Source organism: Myodes glareolus, chromosome 7 (genome assembly GCF_982192425.1).
Source record: "Myodes glareolus chromosome 7, mMyoGla1.1, whole genome shotgun sequence".
NCBI classification, from domain to species: Eukaryota; Metazoa; Chordata; class Mammalia; order Rodentia; family Cricetidae; genus Myodes; species Myodes glareolus.
In genome coordinates, this window is record NC_142032.1 from 52,512,619 (window position 1) to 52,533,765 (window position 21,147).

The 21,147-nt window shown below is 51.3% G+C and overlaps 1 protein-coding gene across 1 annotated transcript; it reads right to left on the bottom strand.

Moving 5' to 3' along the window:
- Positions 1–1,576: 1,576 nt before the first annotated feature.
- On the bottom strand, positions 1,577–18,147 carry Fads3 (fatty acid desaturase 3). The gene is made up of 12 exons (XM_048458463.3): positions 17,771–18,147; positions 7,727–7,837; positions 7,005–7,202; positions 5,887–5,988; positions 5,641–5,763; positions 5,321–5,381; positions 4,827–4,903; positions 4,289–4,386; positions 3,790–3,886; positions 3,566–3,645; positions 3,282–3,407; positions 1,577–1,908 (listed from the first exon to the last, which is right to left on the bottom strand). The coding sequence occupies exons 1-12, from the start codon at positions 17,993–17,995 to the stop codon at positions 1,857–1,859; spliced, it is 1,350 nt and encodes a 449-aa protein (XP_048314420.1). The 5' UTR covers positions 17,996–18,147; the 3' UTR covers positions 1,577–1,856.
- Positions 18,148–21,147: the final 3,000 nt, after the last annotated feature.

Genomic DNA, 21,147 nt, shown 5'->3' on the forward strand with positions numbered 1-21,147 from the left:
AGGAAGACCATCACGTGCTCTCCTGGCTCAGGGTGAGAGAAGAAGGACGCTACACCTCCAGTGTCCCTGTCATCCTCTCTGGCCAGGCTCTGGGGACCCACCAGTCACTGACAGTGAACTGAGCTGGGCAGGGAAGGAATTCCGTGGGTTAAGAGGACATCCCCAGGTTAGGGAAAGAGGCCAGGAAACCAGCCTCACAGTCTCTGTGAACATTCAATGTCTTTGGGTCTTGAAACAGTCAGGTTCCAAGGGGCAGTGGTGTGGGAGAATGGTCTGTATTCTGTCAATTATATTTTAAATAAACGTTGATTGGCCAGTAGCCAGGCCGGAAGTATAGGTGGGCACAACCAGACAGGAAGTAGAGGCAGGCCAATGAGAACAGAGAATTCTGGGAAAGAGGAAGCCCATTCCTCTGGAGTCCTTGCCCAGCCACAGAAGAAGCGAGATGTGATTGCCCCGCTGAATAAGGTAATGAGCCATGTGGCTAACATATACTAGAATAATGGGCTAATATAAGTTATAAGAGTTAATAAGAAGCCCGAGCTAATGGACCGATCAGTTTATAATTAAAGTAGACTTCTGTGTGATTTCTTTGGAACTTAACAATTGCGGGAACCGGGCAGGACCAGAGAAGTGTGTGAACAGAACTACACCGCTTGTGTCCTTCCCTCTCAAAGACAGCTGTCTGGAGCAGTGGAATTGCTGGACAAGAGTGGTGTGGGGCGTCCCCCAAAACTGGTGGGGTGGCCTCTGCTCCTTCAGGAGACCCCAGCTCGGTATTTCTGCTGGGTTTGTTACTGCCTAAAACTGCTGAAACTTCTTTAAAGATCTGCAGCTCAGCTTGGAACCATGGAGTGTCTGTGCTGGGGGTGAAAGGGTCCACTGGGCCTTCTCTTCTCACCAAGCTTGGGCTTAGGCCAGTAGTGGAGTACTTGCCTAGTATGCCTAAAGCACTGAGTATGTATGCCCTCCCAAACTGGGATGCTCAGTATAAGTAAAAGGAAACATTCTTAGTACTTTGGGAGTAGAGAACCAAGATTTAAGCAAAATCTCCCTGTAGAGAGGTCCCAAAGTTGATAGATACAGTCAGCTTATCCGGATGGACAGTCTGAGGCCAAGTGGGAGGCTAGCCCCTGCTCAAGAGACAGTCCTCATATTCCAAGGACTTAGGGACAGAATGGCCACCCGAGTCCCTGCCCATTCATCACTGTAACTGTTGTGCCATGCCAAGTCTGGCAGAGTTCCCCACTACTGGACCCTCCTGCGTGGAGGACTCTAGGAGGCCAGTACCAACACATGGGCTTTCCATCCTACAACTCAGGATGTGACCCTACAACCGCAGATGTGACCCTCGACCCCAGGTCCTTGAGTATATAACCCATCCCAGGGTGGCTGCTGAGTGTAGGAACAGGAAGGGGCCAAGCCCTGAGGTGGAGCCGACTGGAGCAGCTGTTGCCGTCAAGACCCAGAGTACCCAGCGTGGAGGGGAACTCCTTACATCCCATCCCATCTCGACACTCTGATGCCCCCTCCAGGAAGTCTGAAGCGGAAAATCCATGAAAATTCAACACTTGGCTCCATGTGTCTGAGTTGCTTTTTATATAAAAATAACAAGTTTTCCTCCAATTCTTGCTCTAGGAAAACATGCTATGCTCCACGCCTGGTCCTGTTGGACAAGTGCCATGCCCATAGGGCTCTTGAACAGAAAATGTTGAGGACTGAGGAAAGCAGCAGGACCAGGCAGGTAGGCAGGCTGCCCAGCAGGGGGTGAAGAGGGCTGTCAATCTTGCCCAGTGACTTGGTGATTGCAAGAGTCTATATCCGTCCCCTCTTCGCCACCCAAGAGGGCACTGTCTTCACTGATGGAGATAGGCATCCAGCCAGACGTCACCAGACTTCTTCAAGGATCTGAGAGTTTGGGATGGGAGTCAGGGACTCAACTGGAAGGTATTAGCAACCTCCTGTGTCCCATAAGGAATGTTGAGTAAAGACATCCCTGTGGGTTCCCATCCCCCGCCCTCCTCAAGACAGGCGGCTGTGTGGGGCCAGGTACTCATTAACCAGAGTGGAATCTGAACTCGGCAGGGAGGTGAGTGGCAGGTGGCCAAGTCCAGTTGTGAGCCTCAGTGGGCCTGGCCATCATTCATCTGGTTCTCCCTGTTGCCTCTCCATTTTGGGGTCTGCAACCCAAGACATGGGGCACAGAACCTGCCTCCATCATAATCCCAAAGAGAAGAACAGGAAAAGAACAATGTACAGATACCACAAGTCTAGAATCCAACCTCTGTTTTCCCACCTCCAGGGCTGTTCCTGAGGCTGACCTCCCCTGACAGCCCTGCCTCCTGACAAGCAGCTTGGCCTTCTCCTTTCTGCTTCTGTTCTTGCTCGGAGTGCATGCTCACTTAGAGCATCTTTGCAAGATTTAAAAGCCAGGTGGTCTCTCTCCTCTTCTCCCACAAATCAGCACATTCCTGCCTGAGGACCTTCGCAGGACCTCTATCTTCAGCCAGGTGCCCTTTCCCCAGTGAGCAGCTGTCTCCCAGCTTCTTGCCTCTGTTCACATGGCAGAGTCTCCACACTCTGCACCTGCTATGCCATAAACAATATTACACCCCCCACCTGACCCTCCACATCCCCTCTCCTGCCTCCACCCTAGGTTTTCATTCTCGTTACATGGTATTTAAAATGGTTCTCAAATTTTATCATGCACTCATTGTTTGACCACACGCATGCGTGTGTTTGTGGTGTGAATGCATGTTACATGTGAGGTTGATGTCCAGCATCTTCTTACTGCTTTTCCATCTTATTTTCTGAGACAGGGTCTCTCACTGAACCTGGAGCTCACTGGCCAATAAACCCTAAAGGGATCCCCTGTTTCTGCCTCCCTAGTGCTGGGATTACAGGCACATGCCATCATTCCTGTTTTTTTTACATGGGTGCCAGGGATCTGACCTCAAGTCTTCTTTACCTCCTAAAGCACTTTACCTACTGAGCCAACTCCCTAGCCCTACAAATGCTTGCTTTGTTTCCCCAACTAGAACATTGGTTTCAGTTCCCAGGAGGCAGAAACCTCTAAGCCTATCTGACTCACTGCCATATTTGTAGGGCTCCATGAGATCTCCATGCTGGGGAACAAGTTGAGCACTGGCTGATCAGGAAAAGTCTAGAAAGCTGGTACTGAGGGAGGGCCAGGAGCTTGGAAGGTGCTGACTGGGTCAAGAGTGAGCATGGACTTGGAAGAGACTAGTCTATGCAACCTGAGGAGCCCAGTGCAACCTTACCTGACGATGTCCGCCATGGCAGTGAGGAAGGGTTTCACCTCGTACTGCAGGCCATGCTTGGAGCAGAACGCCTTGACCAGAGGGGCCACCCTGGGGTAACTGTGCCTTGGCATCGTGGGAAAGAGGCTGGGAGGATAGGCCAGACCTGAGTAGGGAGCTGCCAGAGGCAGCCCACCTACTCCTCACCCTCTAGGCCACATCTTCCAGGGACCACAGAGAAGTGAGTCCTGGACCCTGGTTTTGTCCTCACCCTGTACCCAGAAAGCCCTACAGGCCACACTTACTGGTGCTCAATCTGGTAACAGAGGTGCCCACTGAACCAGTCAACCAAGAACGAAGGTTTCACATTGCAGGTGGTTATCAGCTGCCAGGGGCAGGAGGGGTACAAGTGAGGGAAGCTGGCTCAGAACCTTGACCCCACCATCTGGCAGCCTCGGCAGAGCCTGATCCCTCCCAGAGCATGACTCCCCAGCTGGCATGTCCTCCAACTAGGCTCCCCAGGGCCTACCTGAGAGCTGGCCCAGTCCCGGTGCTTTTCGTAACCAATCTCCTTAGGGATGTGGTTCATCTGCGTGATCCACACAAACCAGTGGCTCTCCAGGACCCTGTGAGGGAGGCTTTGGTACTGCCCTAAATCCAGCTCAGAGTGGAGGCTGGCATACATACAGCTGAACCCAGACCTGGGCCCCAACTTCTCCATCTGTACAATGGGGTTATCTAGTTGCTTCTACATTGACATTGAAAGACACTTCATAGAGCAGTGTCCCTAGTGAGGCTGAGGGCCACCCACAGACCCATGACCAAGTCAAGCTGCTTTCCTCAGACTCAGCAGCCCTAGGGTCTGGCCACCCTGCTAAAATTTGATTATTGTAACAGCTACCTGAAGAGGTGGTACCGACACCCATCCTACATTGGGACAACAGGCTAAGCAGGGAGGGCTGTGGTCAGGGTCCCCTGCCACCTGCGTGAAACCTCCCCACTCCCTGCCACCCTGAATGTGCCCATACCTGATGGCAACAAAGAAAAATAGTGTCCCAGTTGCACCATAGAAGGGAGCATAGGACAAGAAGAAGCGGGAGTAGAAGCTAGCAGCCCACAGCAAGTCCTACAAGGAAGACAGAGGCAGTGCTGAGTAGCTTTCACGGATGCAGGGAACTGGGAGACAGGAGGAAGGGCTGGAGTCATTCAACTCCTTTGCATTTGCTTCGGGTTCCAGATAGGCCACTGCCCCGCATCAGGCTTCTGCTTTCATGACTAAGTAAAAGGATGGGGTCCCTGCCTTGTCACCAGTTAGAGCTGACCATGGTGGTGACCTTGCAGGGTGCAGTAGGGCAGCCCATGCCTGGGACACAGGTGCCTGGCAGTCAGTCCAGTGACTCTCCCCACGAGGGGAACTCCTCACAGAAGAGATCCACCGCATACCCCAAAGTACATACTCTCTCCTTGCGCACACACACCCGTTCACACTCAGGGATGGATAGGACTGTCCCCTGAAGCCCTCTCCCAGAAAGCTGGACACTTGTGATCCCGAGCAGCACCACTCACCATCCACTGCATGCGCAACAGCATGTGTGCCAGATTTTCAAGTTCAAAGTTCACCAAGGCAAGCAGCGGCGGGCCAACTGCAAGAAGGGAGCGTAGGGGCATGCAGTAACAGGGATGGGGGACCCGGGTGAGGTGGGTGGAGGACAGAAATATAAATGCGGACCTATCCACTGAAATGACCTCACAGTTCCCACAGGGCCTGACTCATACTCGGTCTCTTGGTGGGTGGCTCTCGTCCCTGTCTCCCACCTCCCTTGCCGCTTGTATAGGTCAGGAGCCAGCCTTACACATTTCTGTCCTTGGGTCTACCCTGTCCCTGTTTGCAGAAGCAGTTACAGAACGCTCTACGACTCCAGACACCCTGACTCGATGGTAGAGGGACTCTGGGGAGGGTGGGAAAGAGTGAGGACAGCCAGAGCAGAAGGCCTAGAGCCATCAGGTGGGTAACACAGGCTGAGGGCCTACCCCACCCCAGAGGACCAGCAGGTACTCACTCAGGAAGAAGTACAGATGCTGACAGTTGTAAGGCAGGTATCTGATTTTCTTCTTGCCGTACTGTGGAGACAGGTGTGGAGACAGGCTGGGGAGAGCAGCTCTCCAGGCCAAGGTCAGGGGGCTGGCTGAGGCCAAGGTCAAAGGCAACTCTAGATTCTAGCCACTGGGTCACTCATCCCCAGGTGACTAGGAGATGAGAGAAGGACTGAACCTAGAGCTGGAATAAGGCTAAGCTAGGGGGCAAGCATGGGGTCTCGGTCCCTGCTAAGTCCCCTTAGCTGCAGGCCTGTCCTGAGCGACCATGATCCCTGCCACCTACCTCCACACATGACTCTCCCAGGAGGAAGACAGGTGCCACACCCACATCTGGATCCTTGTGGAAGATGTTGGGCTTGGCATGGTGCTGGAAGTGGCGGAAATTCCACCAATGGGCAGAGAAGCCCTGTGCAGAGAAGGGATCTCAGGAGTGGAATCGGGCTGTGCCCCTACTTTGTACCCACACATTTGAGCAGAGCCAGAGGAGCCCCAATTTCATGCCTGAATGCCCACCCAGATTCACACTCACTTTCAACTGCCCCATCACGAACTGCTGGGCCACATGGTTCCACCTGGACTTGGTAAAGATGAAGGTATGGCCTATATCATGTTGCAGACACCAGCACTGGGCCTGGGGGAAGAGGTCAAGGGTGGAGGAGGATACCTAGGCCCCTTCTGGAGCTAGGGGTCCACCCACTGCTTATGCTTCACCTACTACTGATGTTCCACTGAAACCAGCTGCCTCTTTTCCTGGACCAGTGCACCTGAGTTTGATGGTGTGCGTGTATGCAAAGGTCAAGGGTCAGAAAAACCATTCCTCTGAATACAGGCTGCAGAAGCCAACTTTCCTGTTCTCCTGCTTCCCTGCATCCCCCAAGGCAAATGACAGAACCTAGAATTCTCTCCCTTACCTAAGGCAGGCCATAGACACAAGGCTGCTCTTCCCCCCAAATCTGAAATCACTACTCTTAATTTCCCTTTTGCCTTGGTCCTGACCTTACAGAGGGCACCTCATCTGATACGAGTGCATAAGACCTCTGTTTCAGAAAGTATTCCACTCCATACCTGGGAGGGAATAATGCCTCAGAAAGAGGCCAAGAAAAGTCTGAGCAGCCAGGCCTTGCCAGGTTTCTGAGCCAGTCTGTTTCCACCGGCTCAGACCCTCTCATTCTCTTTCCATCACATGGACTTTTCATGTCTGGGCCCATTCCTACCGGCTATTCCTGCTTCATACAACAGCTCACTCTGGTCTTTTGCTCTTTAATCTGAAGGCTCCTTGGCCACATAAGACTATGATTAGATAAATTTTCTAGGTTTTTCTCTTGCTAATCTGTCTTTTGTTGCTGGAGTTTTAGCCATGACCTTCATGTTAGGCCTTTTCTTCACCTATGCCAGTCCTTATCACACATAGGGCTATGACATTCTGGACCTGGCACGTCTTAAAGGCCTCTAACATTTCACTTACTCGTCCGTGTACCCACCCACCCACCCACCCATCCACCCACCCATCCATCCACCCACCCACCCACCCACCCACCCATCCATCCATCCATCCATCCCTTCTTTCATTAATTAAAAAAAAAATATATGTCCTGAGTGTTTCCACATGTGCTGGACCCCATATCTGCTGCATAGTCTTGGAATTACCTGAGATAAGGCCAGGATGAGGGCAGCAAGGATGCTGGACACCCAGCCGGGTCCCGAGAGGTAGACAATAAGCCAGGCCAACAACTCCATAGCCAGGATGTGGCCCAGCAGGAGTCCAAAGAAAGTGTGGTCAACCTGAAACAGCTTCATGTCCTCAGCTGCCTGGCGCAAGGCTCGGAAGTCCTCGATCAACTGGACCTGTGGCAGGAGAGTGGTCCAGAAGATGAGGAAGCAGGGACCACCAGAGTCCACAGAAACTTCTCATTGCTTCTTAAGCCATCCCGTTGCCCATTGCTGGGCCCAGGTATCAGCAAAGGTAATGGAGAGAGGAACAAAACACCAGCCAGGGTGTAAACTGGGGAACTAGCTAGCGGCTAAGTCTCTCCCGGACCCCAAAAGTGTGGGGTGGGTGATAAGCAGAAAAAACCATAGCCAATAAAAGGATCCTTTGGGACTCAAAACCATCCTCATTGTAGAACTTGGGGCAGGGAAGCACTGGGTTTGGGGCAGAAAGAGGCCTCACCTGGAGACCCACAGCAAGTTTCTAGCTAAGTCAGATCTGGAATTCTTACTTCTACAGGACATCACTATGGCTTTCACCTTTGACTGTGGCCCTAAAGGGACCGCAAACCCAGCCCCCATCCTGAGTATCCCAGAAGTAATATAGAACAAGCTGCTACAGGCAACAGGCAATGCCCCCAAGCCTCCAGCTGTTCCCTCACATTCTGAGCCCCATACTGGCTGGGTTCCTCTGGGGCTAGCTCTCCAATCAGCAGGGGCTTCAGGAACTTGCGCACATAACGGAGATCCTGGTGGAAGGCGTGAAAGGCATCCTGAAGGAGAACAGACAGTCAAGTGAATATATACACAACTCATATAACACCCAGGAAGAACCACACAAACAGGGTGGAAAGGCTGTTGCACTGTTGGGGAGATAGCATAGTGGCTAAGAGCACTTGTTGCTCTGCAGAAGACCCAGGTTAGATTCCCAGCACCCAGGTGCCAGCCGACATCCATCCATAACTCCAGCTTCAGGGGATCCAACGTCCTCTTCTTACCTCCGTGACACCAAGTATGCATGTGTTACATGTAAATACACGCAGGGTAAATACTCACACATACAAAAATTGAATAAACCTAATTCTTAAAACTAGCAGAAAGAAACTGTTGATGGACAGCCAGCCAGATAGAAAGTCAGCTAGATGTTGGGCAATCATAGAAAAAAAAAACCCAGGAGGATCAGCCATACCTATCAGCCCTCCCTATTCTGCCCCAGGTCTCAGGTGCCCTGTTCAACACCCCTCACTTGCCATACCCCATCTGCTTCATCCAGCACAGGGTTCTCCTCTCAGTATGCCTGAAAGAACCCCAGAAAGACTGAGTCCATCCATGAAAAGGTTTAGCCCTTCCAAAAAGCTTTCTGTATGCCACAGTATTTTCTACAGAATATAAGATCTGGATCACAGATGTTAAATTTATCCAGTTCTTATCAACACAACAGTGGGTAAAATGTGTGTGTGGAGACATGTCATTGAAGACTCCTGGGTCACCTGAGGCGAGTCAGTGGTAGGCCATACACACTGAGCTCTTGGGTTCATGCGAAGAAGATATTGGAGCAGTTAAACTTATTTTGATTATTCTTTTCTTTTTGGAGACATAGTTTCATGTAGCCCTGGCCAAAGAGTTGCTAAATAGCCCAAGAGAGAATGACCTCAGACTGATACTCTTGCCTCAACCTCCCTAGTGCTGGAACTACAGGCATGCCCCATCATGCCTACTCAGTTCATGAGAGTGCTGAGAACTGAACTCAGAGTCTCCATGCACGACAGGCAAGCGCTCTACCAACTGAGCTACATTCTCAGTAGATAATACAGTTTTAAGAACAGAAAAGCCTGTCACTCCTGTGTCTTTCTATAATAACTGAGGCAGGGGTGAGGAGTTGCTGTACAAGAAAAAACAAAAGTGAGAGATAAGACAGATAAGGACAAAGGTGACTGGGCTCCCTCACCCTTCCGTCCTCAACTTTGCTCTTGCTGTTGACTTAGACCATTCATTGTTTGCCTATGATATCACATCGCGCCCATTTATTAGCTGCAGGCAGTCAACTGACTTTTACAGTTGCAATTTCAAATGCAGAGAGGGTATCTGGATGGCATTGTCCCCATGGCCCTGGGAAAGGGGACTGAGGGCCCTTCCAAGATGCTGAAAAGAGACACCTCTGCAGAAGTCTGACAAAGAACAGGGGCCTCCTGTTGTCCAAGAGTCTACCAGCTTGTGTAGGTTGAAACAGAAATGACGTTGTTAACTACAGTCACCCCACTGTACCGCCAAGCTAATTACCCTGATCACTGTACAAGTATACAGGTGTTGACATAGCCCACTGGTCACAGGAACAGGGGCCTTATTAAGTGTCTATCAAAATAAAAGGCTTGGAAGATGGCTCAGTGGGAAGAGAACTTGCTGTAAAAGCACAATGACCTGAGTTCAAATCCCTAGTGCCCACGTAGAAATCATCTGGGCATAGCTATGTGAGTCTGTAACCCCAGCACTGGGTGGGAAGTGGGGGAGGGCAGAGATGGAGGAGCCTGCAGGCTGCCAGTGTGTCTCCATTCAGTGAGAGAGTCTGTCTAAAGGAATGGAGTAGAGAGTGATCGTGCAGGGCACCCAAGGTCCTCCTCTGGCCTCCACATGCATGTGGGCACTCCTACACACACTCACATGCATACAGTACACATGCACATACAGATAAAAAAAAGTAATAAAATAATTTTAAAACAAAATAAAGCTTAAAATGACCATAGTCCCTACACTGACTGGCAGGACATTTCTGAAGAGTCCTTGGAGGAAAGAGACTTTATTTAGAGATCATATCTAGAGTCTACCCTAGGGGGTCACTGACCCAAGACAGCTAGAAACTGGGGAGCTAGGAAGGTGTGGTTTCTGAACTAACCCAGGCTGGATGGGTCCTTGGGCCCCATCCAGCAGCAGAGGTTATAAAAGCATAGCCTTCACTTCCTCTGGAGATGAAGGAGGGGCAAGGACACAGGAGAATGGGGTCCTACAGGAAGCTGCCTGGACCCAGGCTCACTGGGGTTCTTTTGACCCCACTTCCATGTGACTTTGAGCCTGGACATTCTCGGGCAAGGGCCTCTACTTCCTGTCTTCAGGACCCTTCTGATATTGGACTGCTCAACATAAACTTTATTGTCATCTTTGTTTCTAAGACAGTGTCATCATATGTAGTGCAGGATGGCCTTGAGCTTCATTTGTAGCTGAGGATGACCTTAAGCTTCTGATTCTGACTCCGCCTTTGAGGTGCACGCCACCACTTCTGGTTTGTGCACTCCCAGAGATTGAACCCAAGGATTCTGTGGGTGCTAGGCAATGTGCTACCAACTGAGCTACATCTCCAGCCTTCTATTATTATATTATTATTATTAATATCTACAAAATACATCTAAGTTCATCATTCTTAGTTGTAATGTCCATTGGTATCGAGGGCCTTTGTGTGCTGATGTGTGACCACCTATCTCCAGAATATCTCCTCTTCCCCAGATGAAAGGCTAAACCCATTCAACTCCTTATTCTCCTTCCACAGCCTCAACCCCACCATTCTACTCTTGATTCCTACGGCTCTAGCCTTATTCCAGGAAGCTCACTTTAATGGAATCAGATAGCATTTGTCCCTCTGTGATTAGCCTATTTCACGTAGCTTAATACCCTCAAGGTTCATCCATGCTGTATCAAGTGCTAGAGTTCCCTAAAGCTGATGGTGGTTTGAAACCTCTCTACCTGAGCACAGAGCCTGGGGCATGGAAAGACAGACAGACGACAGACAAACAAACAGACACTCTCTCTCCTCTCTCTGCCGCCCCCTCTCTCACACACGCAGCCACCCACTACCGCAACAAGCGAGATTCAAACTCTTAAAAATGCGCCTAGGGTCACAGCTGACATGAACACCAGACAGAACCACCCTGAACAGGTGTGTACTGTAGGGAGGTGAGCAGAACCAGGTTCACTCAAGGATCTTCCAGTCAGCTCAGTCCCTAAAGTGATGGAGAAGGTGTGAACCCCCTTAGGGCCAGGTCAAAAATTTCTGTGATGGGTAGGTCAAGGCTCCAGCTGGTGGGAAGGGAACAGTCAAGTGGCCCTAGGCCCTAGGACAGAAGTCTGGGGCCTTGGGAGTGAGTGAGCACCATGAAGCCTGTATATTATCGGAGAATACTCACAGGGTGGGTCCCTGAACTCTGAGAACCAGTAAGGGACTTTCCAGGACTCTAGCTTGGGTCATTTGGAGTAGTCCTTTGTGGGATCAAGGACGAAGGGCCAGAGAGAAAGGAAGACTCAGAAAGGTTAAGGGACATATGTATCAAACCTTGTAATTTCACACACACACACACACACAGAGAGAGAGAGAGAGAGAGAGAGAGAGAGAGAGAGAGAGAGAGAGAGAGAGAGAGTCAAAAGTGAATGAAATTGGAAATCTTTCATTGAGTCTCAGAGAAGAGTGGGTAGAAACTTCTGGAATCAAAAGGTACACCACGAGGGACTAAGCGATTTCTCAGTGCTTAGGAACACTGGCTGGTTTTGCAGAGGATCCAGGCTCAGTTTCCAGCATCTACATGGTGGTCACAAGCATCAGAAATCCTTCCAGGGAATTTGACACCTTCTGACTTCTGTGAGCACCGGGTGCACATGTGATGCACATATGTACATGCAGGCAAAACACTCGTACACATAACTTTTTTTTAATCTGAAAAAAATTAAAATAAAAAAGCATAGCAAACTTAAATTCCCTGTGAGGCTCTGTTTACAGACAGACCTGGTTTGTGGCAAGCTTTCAAGTGCAGATGATAAGTAGACAAGAGTCAGCCTTCCTCACCTCCCAGGTAGGGCTGTGAACTTTTTTTTCTCTCCAGACACCTGTCCCAGTGTAAGAATTTGTAGTGGCAGAGCTGAGGTTTGAACTTGAGTCTGTTCTCTATAATGTCCACACACCCTCAGAATATGTAAATCTCAGAGTCCAGACAAGCAGAGCCCCTGCTCTGACCCCAGCTCACTATGAGCTCTGCACAGCAGCTGACTGGGGGCTGGGGAGGTGAGGTACAGTTTGGAGCCAGCTGTCCTGCAGATGGAACCTGTGATTCCATGTAGGAGCCCCAGACAGGCTTGCCCCCTCTTCCCTCTGCATGTCCTTCTCAGAAAGATGGGAAACACTAACACACACCTCACAGGCTGCTGGAAGCACTGACCTGGGGGTAAGGCACTTAGAAGAGGGCCTAGAGGATAACATGAGCCCCCTTATCCAGCTTTCTGCTGCACCCCAGGGACCACTATGCACCTGCCGCTGACAGCCGCGGCTGCACGTCTGAGTAGAGGAGTGAAAATGTGATGTGTTGGGTCAAGACCTAGTTGAGTCTCTGTCTAAGGGACAGGAAGGCTGGGGGATGGGGGAGACAACCTCCTTTTACCCCGGGCATGAAAGGGAGAGAAGAAGTTCTGGTCTCTGGCCAAAGAATGGAGAATGTTCCACAGCAGCCGGGGAGGTGGGGAAGCAGGGAGAGCTGCTGCAGCTCTGGTGATCTGGGTCTGCACTTGCTGCCTGTTTCCACCTTTGCGACAGGGGGAATGGGGTCTCCACGGACACCCCTGCCACTCTTGCCCTCCAAATGGAGAACAGACAAGAGGGACTAAGGCTCTGCACTAAATTGTTCCTGTCACCCTCTCCGGGCGCATGAGAAAACATTATCAGTAACCCTCCCTAACAGAGGGAGAAACTGAGGCAAGGACGAGGAAGCAAGGACACGCAGCTCTGTAATCAGTATGTGAGGCTCCAGCCTGTGCAGCAAAGCTCAGCTCAAGGGAAGCTGCCCCAGCCCCCTCAGCATCCCTGGGGTCCTGGTGAACGGTGGGAACACACGTTTGATTCTCTGCTAGCTGGGACCCTTGGCCTCAGAGATGTTGCTGTCTCAGCAAATACCTGAAAATGACCCAGCCTTCTGGCATGTGATCCTCTTTACCACTGAACTCTGGCTTTACCAATGGAGCCTGACGACAAGGTTTCCCTGTGGAGCTTTGGAGCCTATCCTGGAACTCACTCTGTAGACTAGGCTGGCCTCAAACTGCCTCTGCCACCACCACCCTGCAAGCCTGACTCTTTTATCAGAAACTCCAAGACAGCCAAGGGAAGCCCTTCCCTCTCAGGAAGAAAGGGGGAAGGCTGCCTGACACTCTGAGATCACAATTATTCCCACCTCTGCACACTGCATTCCTGCCAGTCTCCCACAGGGAGGAGTGAGCACTTCAGCCCGCAGGAGAAGACTCCTGTAAAGCCCACCAGAGTCAGGTATGGTAGCTTGTACCTATAATCTCAGTACTCAGGAGGGAAATGGCGATTGATCTCTGTGAGCCTGAGGCCAGCTTCGTGTATATAATGAGTTCTAGGCCAGCCAGGAATACATAATGAAAGCCTGTCTCAAACAAAACAAACCAGTGCCCACTCAGGCCCCACAGAATGACGACTCGCTGAAGTAGGACTTTCAAGCAGCCAGTGTGGTTGGTGGGAACAGGGTGTGGGCATTGGTTCTGGGGTGGATGAGGCCATCCTGCCCTCTCTAAACCCCAGAGCTTCCTGGTCATCATACTGTTCCCTCTCAGCTCCCATTCAGATACGGACCCTCCCTCCCAAATCCAGGGATGACGGTTTTGTCATTTTAGGGTACCATGGCATTGCTCATCTTCTGCTCCAGTCTCTTTATCTACACAACAGATAGGACCCAACCTCAGAAGGCTGTCAGAAGTAAGTAATGATCACATCGAAAGTTCTCAGAACTGAGCCCAGTCGATAGCTGTTGGCAGAAACTACTATGACACGGCCTCTGACAGTGGCCTTAGCCAGCCCTACTTTCAGCTCATCATTCCCAAGGGGCCACAAGGAGATGGATGCCAGGTCTGCTGGACTTTGAATTCTTCTCAGGCTGACAGTGCTTCAGCTTAATGGCTACCAGGGACTGCTGGGAAACTCTCACCTTCCCCATAACTACACCAGCTGAGTTCAGGGTTTCATTTCCCATGGTAACCAGTCACTCAGGTGCCCAGCACCATCCCCACAGCCAATCCAAAATGAAAGCCATCTTATCCCTGCCACATTGAATGGGAAATAGAGCCACAGTGTGCGAACAGGTCAGCTCCTTCTCTAAGGATAACCCAGAGATAACTCAGGTATATTTCTTTTTGGTTCTGCTTTGATATCGGATCTAATGTAGTCCAGGATGGCTTCAAACTCAACGCATAACTGAGGAGGATACTCAACCCCTCGTGGTCTCGCCTCCACCTCCCAAGTGCTGGGATTAAATGCCTGCACCACAATGCTGGACTCTATTTGTTTTAGATCATTAATAATAATAAATAAAAAACCTTTCACTGCTGGGGATTGAACCCATGTCCTTGAGCATGCTCAGCCAGCACTCTACCACTGAGCCATATTCTCATCTTACAGAGCTAATTCTAACGGCCCCTACTAGTATCCACATTCACACTTTGGAGCCCAATTATATGGTCACTTGTTCTGAATTCCCTCCCCAAAGAGAAGGCAGGTCCCCATCTTGCTTACCTTGATATCTTAAAGCCTTTGCCCTTCTAGAAGACGGTTCTATTTTGTTTTATTGTTAATTATGTGCATGTGTGTGTGTGTTTGAGGGATAATATGTGAACATGAGTGACAGTGCACACAAAGTCCAGAGATGTGGCTCTCCTGCAGCTGGAGTCACCCAATGTGGGTGCTGGGAATGGAGCGCAGGTCCTCTGAGAGAGTGGCATGCACTGTTCACCACTTGGCATCTCTCTAACCCCAAGGGTCCTTTGACTTGGAGACAAGGTCTCGTGAATCCGAGACTGGGCTCAAACTTGCCTCATACCTGAGAGTGACTTAGAACTCCAAGTCCTCTGTCTCTGCCTTGTGACTGCTGGGATTACAGGTGGATGCCACCACAACCAAGTTTAAGCGGCGCTAAGGATGGAACCTAAAGCATCCCAAATACCAGGCAAGCAGTCTGCCAACTAAGCTTCGTCCCAACCTTTCAGGATCCTTTTTAAAGACACAGCAGACCCCTTTGATTTCTATTCTCTGCCCTCCCTGGATCTTCTCTCTCTTTAGAATAAACTGAAGTCCTTCCAAGGACAAAAGCATCCAGTGAGTCTGGCACGCCTACTTTTTGACTCCCCCTCCCCGTGCTGTATTCCTCAGGTATAGGTGATGTGGTCTGACTCTTTGTTTTAGCTGATCCATCTGCTGGACACTCCGTCCCTGCAAATGTCTTGTTCACAGCTGCAGCTGCAGCGATGGGGGTGCATAGGAGATACTCATGGACAGAGTTAGGGGACCCCATCACAGAGAAACCAAGATGAGGAAGAACATGGCTGTGCATTCAAATCCCACCCCTGCCACTGTTTCAAGTCACTTTGTTCCTCTGCATCTGTCTTCTCTGTAAAGTGGGAGAAGAGCAGCAATACTTGCCTTAGTGGGGGTACTCTGAGGATTAAGAAACAGTACCAATAACAAACATTGAATTTAGAGTCTAGAACATAGTAGGTGCTTGGCGTGTGATCCTCACATATTTATGAACAGCAGGGGCTGTACTCTCTGACTGGCTCTTCTCGTCTCAGGGTGACTATGACTCTTAGGCAAACCTGGCCCAGGGCCCAGAGTGTTCTCCCCAGGGCACCAGACTCTGTATCCCAGGATGGTCACAAGCTGACTTCATGGCATAAGAACTCTGGGAATTTCCTGGCAAGAAAGCTTCTGCTGCCTGGACATGAGAACAGCTGATGGGCGGCTGGGCTGATGGAGGTGGACAGCAGCCTCCCACCCCCAACCTGAGCTGCAGGGTCTGAGATGGGACAACTGATATCTAGACTTGATCGCACAGGGCACTGGACCAGTCCAATCCATGGTTGTCCTGTGGGCCCATCACAGACAAAGATTGGGGTCTGCTGAACCCAGGTTCCTTCTAACCCTTTTATTTAAGCATACCAGGACGTTTTAGCAACTCCACCCCAACGTCTGGGGCCTATACCAATCTCTTCTTACTACAGACAGGGCCAGAGATAGGCAAGGTTACCTCGCAAAGGCTTGGGAATGCTGTGATGGTCCCACTTCACTCTCCAGCTTGCATACATATACTAAAGGGCAGTTACTGAACATACAGCCGCCACATAGCAGCATGGTTGAGAAGGTATGGTCTTGCCCTTAACTGGCTTGCCATATGGTCCAGCTCTCCCCACTTGATCAATAAGGAAACTGAGGTTCGGAGGAATTATCTCTCAGAGCCTTCAATGGCAAAGCCAGAACCCTGCTACAAGATGCAGAGAGATGTTTTCCTAACAGATCTTACTGGCTATGAATCAAAATGGTGGCTATTGCAAAACCATTAGATGGAGGTCTCAGAGCACTGAGCTAAATATAAAGTTAGGAATCCCATGTAGGAGGGCCCTCTGCCCAGGCATGGCCCTGAGCAGGAAAAACCTATCAGTCTGTGCTCTCTACTGTCCTTCTCCTCTCCTACCCAGCATCCTATCCGATGCTATAACACAATCCTCACAGGATTGCCAGGGCTCTGTGGGAGGGGCTGTGGCACCTCATGTCCACCATTTCCTGGTAGAAAGGAAGGAACACACGCATGTGCACACATGCACACACACATACATGCACACATGCACACACATGCACACCCACACACACAGGCACACACAGACGCACACATGCACACACATACTCATGCATGCACATACATGCTATGGTCCAAGGTTGATGATTTTCAAGAACCTTCTCACTCCTATGCCTCTCAGTTACTTGGAATGAATGGGGGTGGAGAGGGACAGCAACAGTCCTGGGACAGGGCAGAATCCCCTCTGCTGCCACCAAGTTCTCCCATTAGGAATTCATTCTCTCCAGTCCTGAAGATCTTCCTGGTACCCATTGTGAATAACCCACAGTTCTGGACAATTGAGGGCAGAGCATCATGGCCTCAACCTTTGTCCACATAGGGTGACTGAGGGAGGAAGGGTCTGGGAAATTGCTTCACCGTTGGGCTCCAGCCAGATAGTCCTTCTGGCCAGCCACATCCCTCCTTGTCTAGTCGTGGACTGAGAATGGGAAGCCAGCGTCCCCAGGGGCCAGTCGGTGCCTGGGGTGACTATGCTTCCCGTGGAGGCCCACCCAGCCTGGCAAAGTCTTCCCACGTGCAGCTGCCAGCCCAGCAGAGGTGAGTCACTGGCCCTCAGAACAGTCTACACAAGTGTTGGATAAGCCACAGACCTCCAGGCCCTGCCCAAGCTCTGCTACCCAGGCCCCAGTCTCTGATGGCATATCCCTGTCGGTAGGGACCCAGCCCTGCCCCTCTCACTTGGAAACACCAGGTACTAGTCTGAGAGATTCACAGCAGAGATGAGACCCTCAGTACGACAGTGAGGGTCCTTACCTAGGGTGGGATCTACCTCTCAAGGCACACCCACCTCAATGAGCCCATTCCTCCCGGAGAGCTATTGCATAGACTGACCCAACCGCAGGTCCTCCATGCAAGAAAAGGACCTCCTTAGCCCTGGTTCCATCTCAACTCTGGAGCCAAGCTGTGGGAGAGTCAAAGGTCAGAGAGAGCAGAAAGGATGCTAAGGTCCGCAGGTGGAATGAGATAGGAACCTATGACCCACGTCTCTCACCCCATCATTAGCACCAGGCTCCACCCCGCTGGCTATGGCTAGCTTACCGTGGCGTCCTCCGCGCAGTGGTGGCCGATTAGGCGGCTGCCCCCTGGGTGCCGCTGTGCCCAGCGGCTGATGTCGTAGACACGGCGCTCGATGACCAGCCACTTGTCGTCTGGTAGGTCGTGCTGGCGGATCTGTTCCCAGCGGAAGATGGGCAGGGGCGCCCCCAGCGGTGTGGGCCCCTCCCGCGGCTCCGGTCTCCCGCCGAGCTTTCCTACGCCACCCATGGCCGCTGTGCACAAGTCCTCCAGACTCCGGAACGTTGCAGAGGTCTGAGAGACACCGTGGAAGGCGAGGTCGCGATCGAGGGTCTTCCTCTGCAGCCCGCCTTGCCGGCCCCGCCCTGCCGCTGCGGCCGCCGTACGAGCGTGCGCCTGCCCGGCTCTCCACGCAGGGAACTTTTCCCTCCCTTATATCCGCGCTGACAGCGCTCGCCTCGCCCGCCCCTCGTCCCGGCCCCCGCGCTGGCCAGTCCCGCGCCCGCTCCAATCCTGGCGCGGCACCTCCACCTCCATTGGCTATCCGGGGAGGGCGGTGTCGCGAAGGGGCTCGCCCCACCCGCGAGGGCTTCGGGGGCCACCACGCCCGGCCCAGCCCCCGGGACAGTGTCCCGCCCCCAGTTCCTCGGACTCGCCGAAGCGGGGTGAGGGGAATGGGGACCCGGTACACAGGAGAGTCCTGCAGGCTGCTGTGCCCAGGCGCACCCTCAGGGGCCCAAAAGGAACCCGGGTCTGAGCCCCAAGGGACTGGGAAGTGTGGTTAGGTACGTCATGTGGCTTTAGGCACGCATCCCGACGGCTAGAGGTGAGGACACTACCTCAGGGTGACTATCAACAGCCTTCAAACAACGAACCTCGCCCCCCCCCAACAAACCGTCAACATCCACACAAGGAAGGCCTTCTACAGCCTTCTGCTGAGGCGGATAATCTCTTCTCCCTTTTGGCTGCATACAGGGTTGGGATGCCCAGGATGGTCACTAAGGAGGGGGCAGGCGGCACTGGTGCCTGCAGCGCTAGAATGGACCAGTCTGCAATGGGTGGCTTGCTTGTTACTACCTCCCACTTCCCCACCCCCACTTCAGTAGCATTTTTGACTTACTGAAATCCTCTTGAGAGTGTAGTTACATTCCCAAATGTACAATTACTTTGAGGTCTACACCAAGTCAGTCCCTAAAACTTAAGCATTCACGCCAACAGGAGCCATAATTGGCAAACTTGAAGTTCTATCAGAACTTCCCAGAGGGCTAGTTAAAACAGACTCCCTCACTCCACCCTAGAATGACTCAGGACAGAAAGGTGAGGCAGACCTGCTGGTTGGAGAAAATCTTTTCCAAACTTTAAAGTGTATTTCTCCAGTATACTAACATTTCCTCTTGGCCTACGTAAGAGTTTGTAGGAGACCTGGCCTGTAAGGCACCTTGTGGACACCAAAATCAACCTGTGCTCCTTGCCTATCTAAGGTAGTATTTGCATGTAACCTTCACACATCCCTACCACACACTTAAAAACACCTCAGAATTCCTTATAATACCTAATGTGATGTAAATGGTCTATAAATAATTGTCCACTGCATTGTTTGGGGAACAATGACAAGAATAAAAGGGCTGAAGGCATTCAGCCCAGCTGCAACCATTCCAAGCCTAAACACACAGGACAGGAAGAGAGGCAGAGGTGAACAATTCTCTAAAGAATGTTGGGGAGATAGTCAGGACCTGTGACATGAGGAGAGGTGACAGCAGGGCCAGCCTACATACACACTGCTTTCTTTGGGTGGAGAGTGTGGCACATTCCAGCTTGGCATTTTGGAAATTTCTGGAATTATTTTATGAACATGTCCAATCTACTGTCGATGTGTTTTAGGCTGCAGAACTCACAGAGATGGAAGACCAATGTGCTGCAGGAGACCAGAGCTTGAAGAAGGGAACCTCTTGGTTCTCTGTAGTTTAAGGAACTCTTGCTTTGGTTAGCCAGGACAACTAGAGACCCATGATGTTGCCGCAGACAGGAGATTAATTCCTTTCTACCAGGGTCTTCAGAATCCTGGAACCCCATTGCTGCACACTAAGAGGATACAGCAGCCCACACCAAAGAGGACAGAAGGTACTGCTGCCCCCACATGGTCACACTAAGCACTGGGATGAAGAGAGCCTACTCTTCCCAGGGAATACATATATCTCTTGCATCCAAGCCTGGTGGCCCATAGGGTATAGTCCCTGCTCCTTTCAGTATTATGATATGGCTGGCTCAAGAGCCATCAAAGGGCTCCTTCCCTGGGGGCCTGGCCTGGACTCAGGCATGGGAGGCTGTTAGGGGTTCGGTAAGTAAAATCTCTCTGTGTCCTAGCCTTACCAGAACAGTCAGCAAAGTGAAGGCTGGACAGACTGGTTAGATAAACCAAGGACACGGCCTGAACCACCCTCTCTGGCCACATGGAATCTATAGGTGGTATTGGGCTCTTTCCACCTGTATCTAGCTGTGTGTTCCCATAAAGCCTAAACTCTAAGTGTCCTCTCCCTACCTCCCACACAAACAGCTTCCCACTTTAGTTCTCTGCAGGCCTTGGGGTCACCTCTAGGTCACTCTGATCTCTGGTGCTGGAGAATTTGCACCATGCAGGGAGTCAGGGTTTGGGGGAACTTGAGGCTCCATTGTCCTCAAATCCCCAAATCCAGGCAGCTAAGGCCTCTCAGACCACTTAGAAAGGGAGAGGCATCACTCGACATTCCTGAGCTGCCATTGGGCCACTGCCAGGGTGTGTGAGTATAGGAGGGGGAAGCCAGCCAACTGGAGTATTTTACTTTTTGAGGGGGTCAAACTTGAGGTTTGAGGAGAGTCCCCTTGAATGCCTTGAATGCAGACCCTTGCCTCTGTCCCAGCTGAATCCTTTACTATTGGGAGCTTCCACCCAGGCATCTTATTGGATGCCTTGAAATTGCCACCCCCTACAGAGCCACTAGCTACTGTCCTGGAGCCAAGGTATGTTTGTGCAGTGCCAGGGAGGCTCAGCAAGCTGGACAGACAAGCAATGGCTTTAAGAAAAAGCTCCGGAGTCACCAACAAAGAGCAGTTCCAGAGCTCAGGCAAAAGGGACACGAGTCAGAACTCTAGGGTTTGGCTTGAGTTACAGGTCACATCATGAGCTGGGTTAGTAGTTCAGGGTGCAACTCTTTTGAAAAAAGGAGGAGTGGAGACCATGGGCACTATGGAATTGTGTAAAAGCTGTTTGGAACCATTTAGGCCAACAACCGCAAGCCTATTGGCCACTATGGTGGAACACACCTCCATAGAACACCCCTTGGTGAGAACAGGAGACACAGAAATGTATAGCAAAGGTGAAAAGACCCCCTTCCCCACATCACTACTAGGGGTGCAGATCAAAG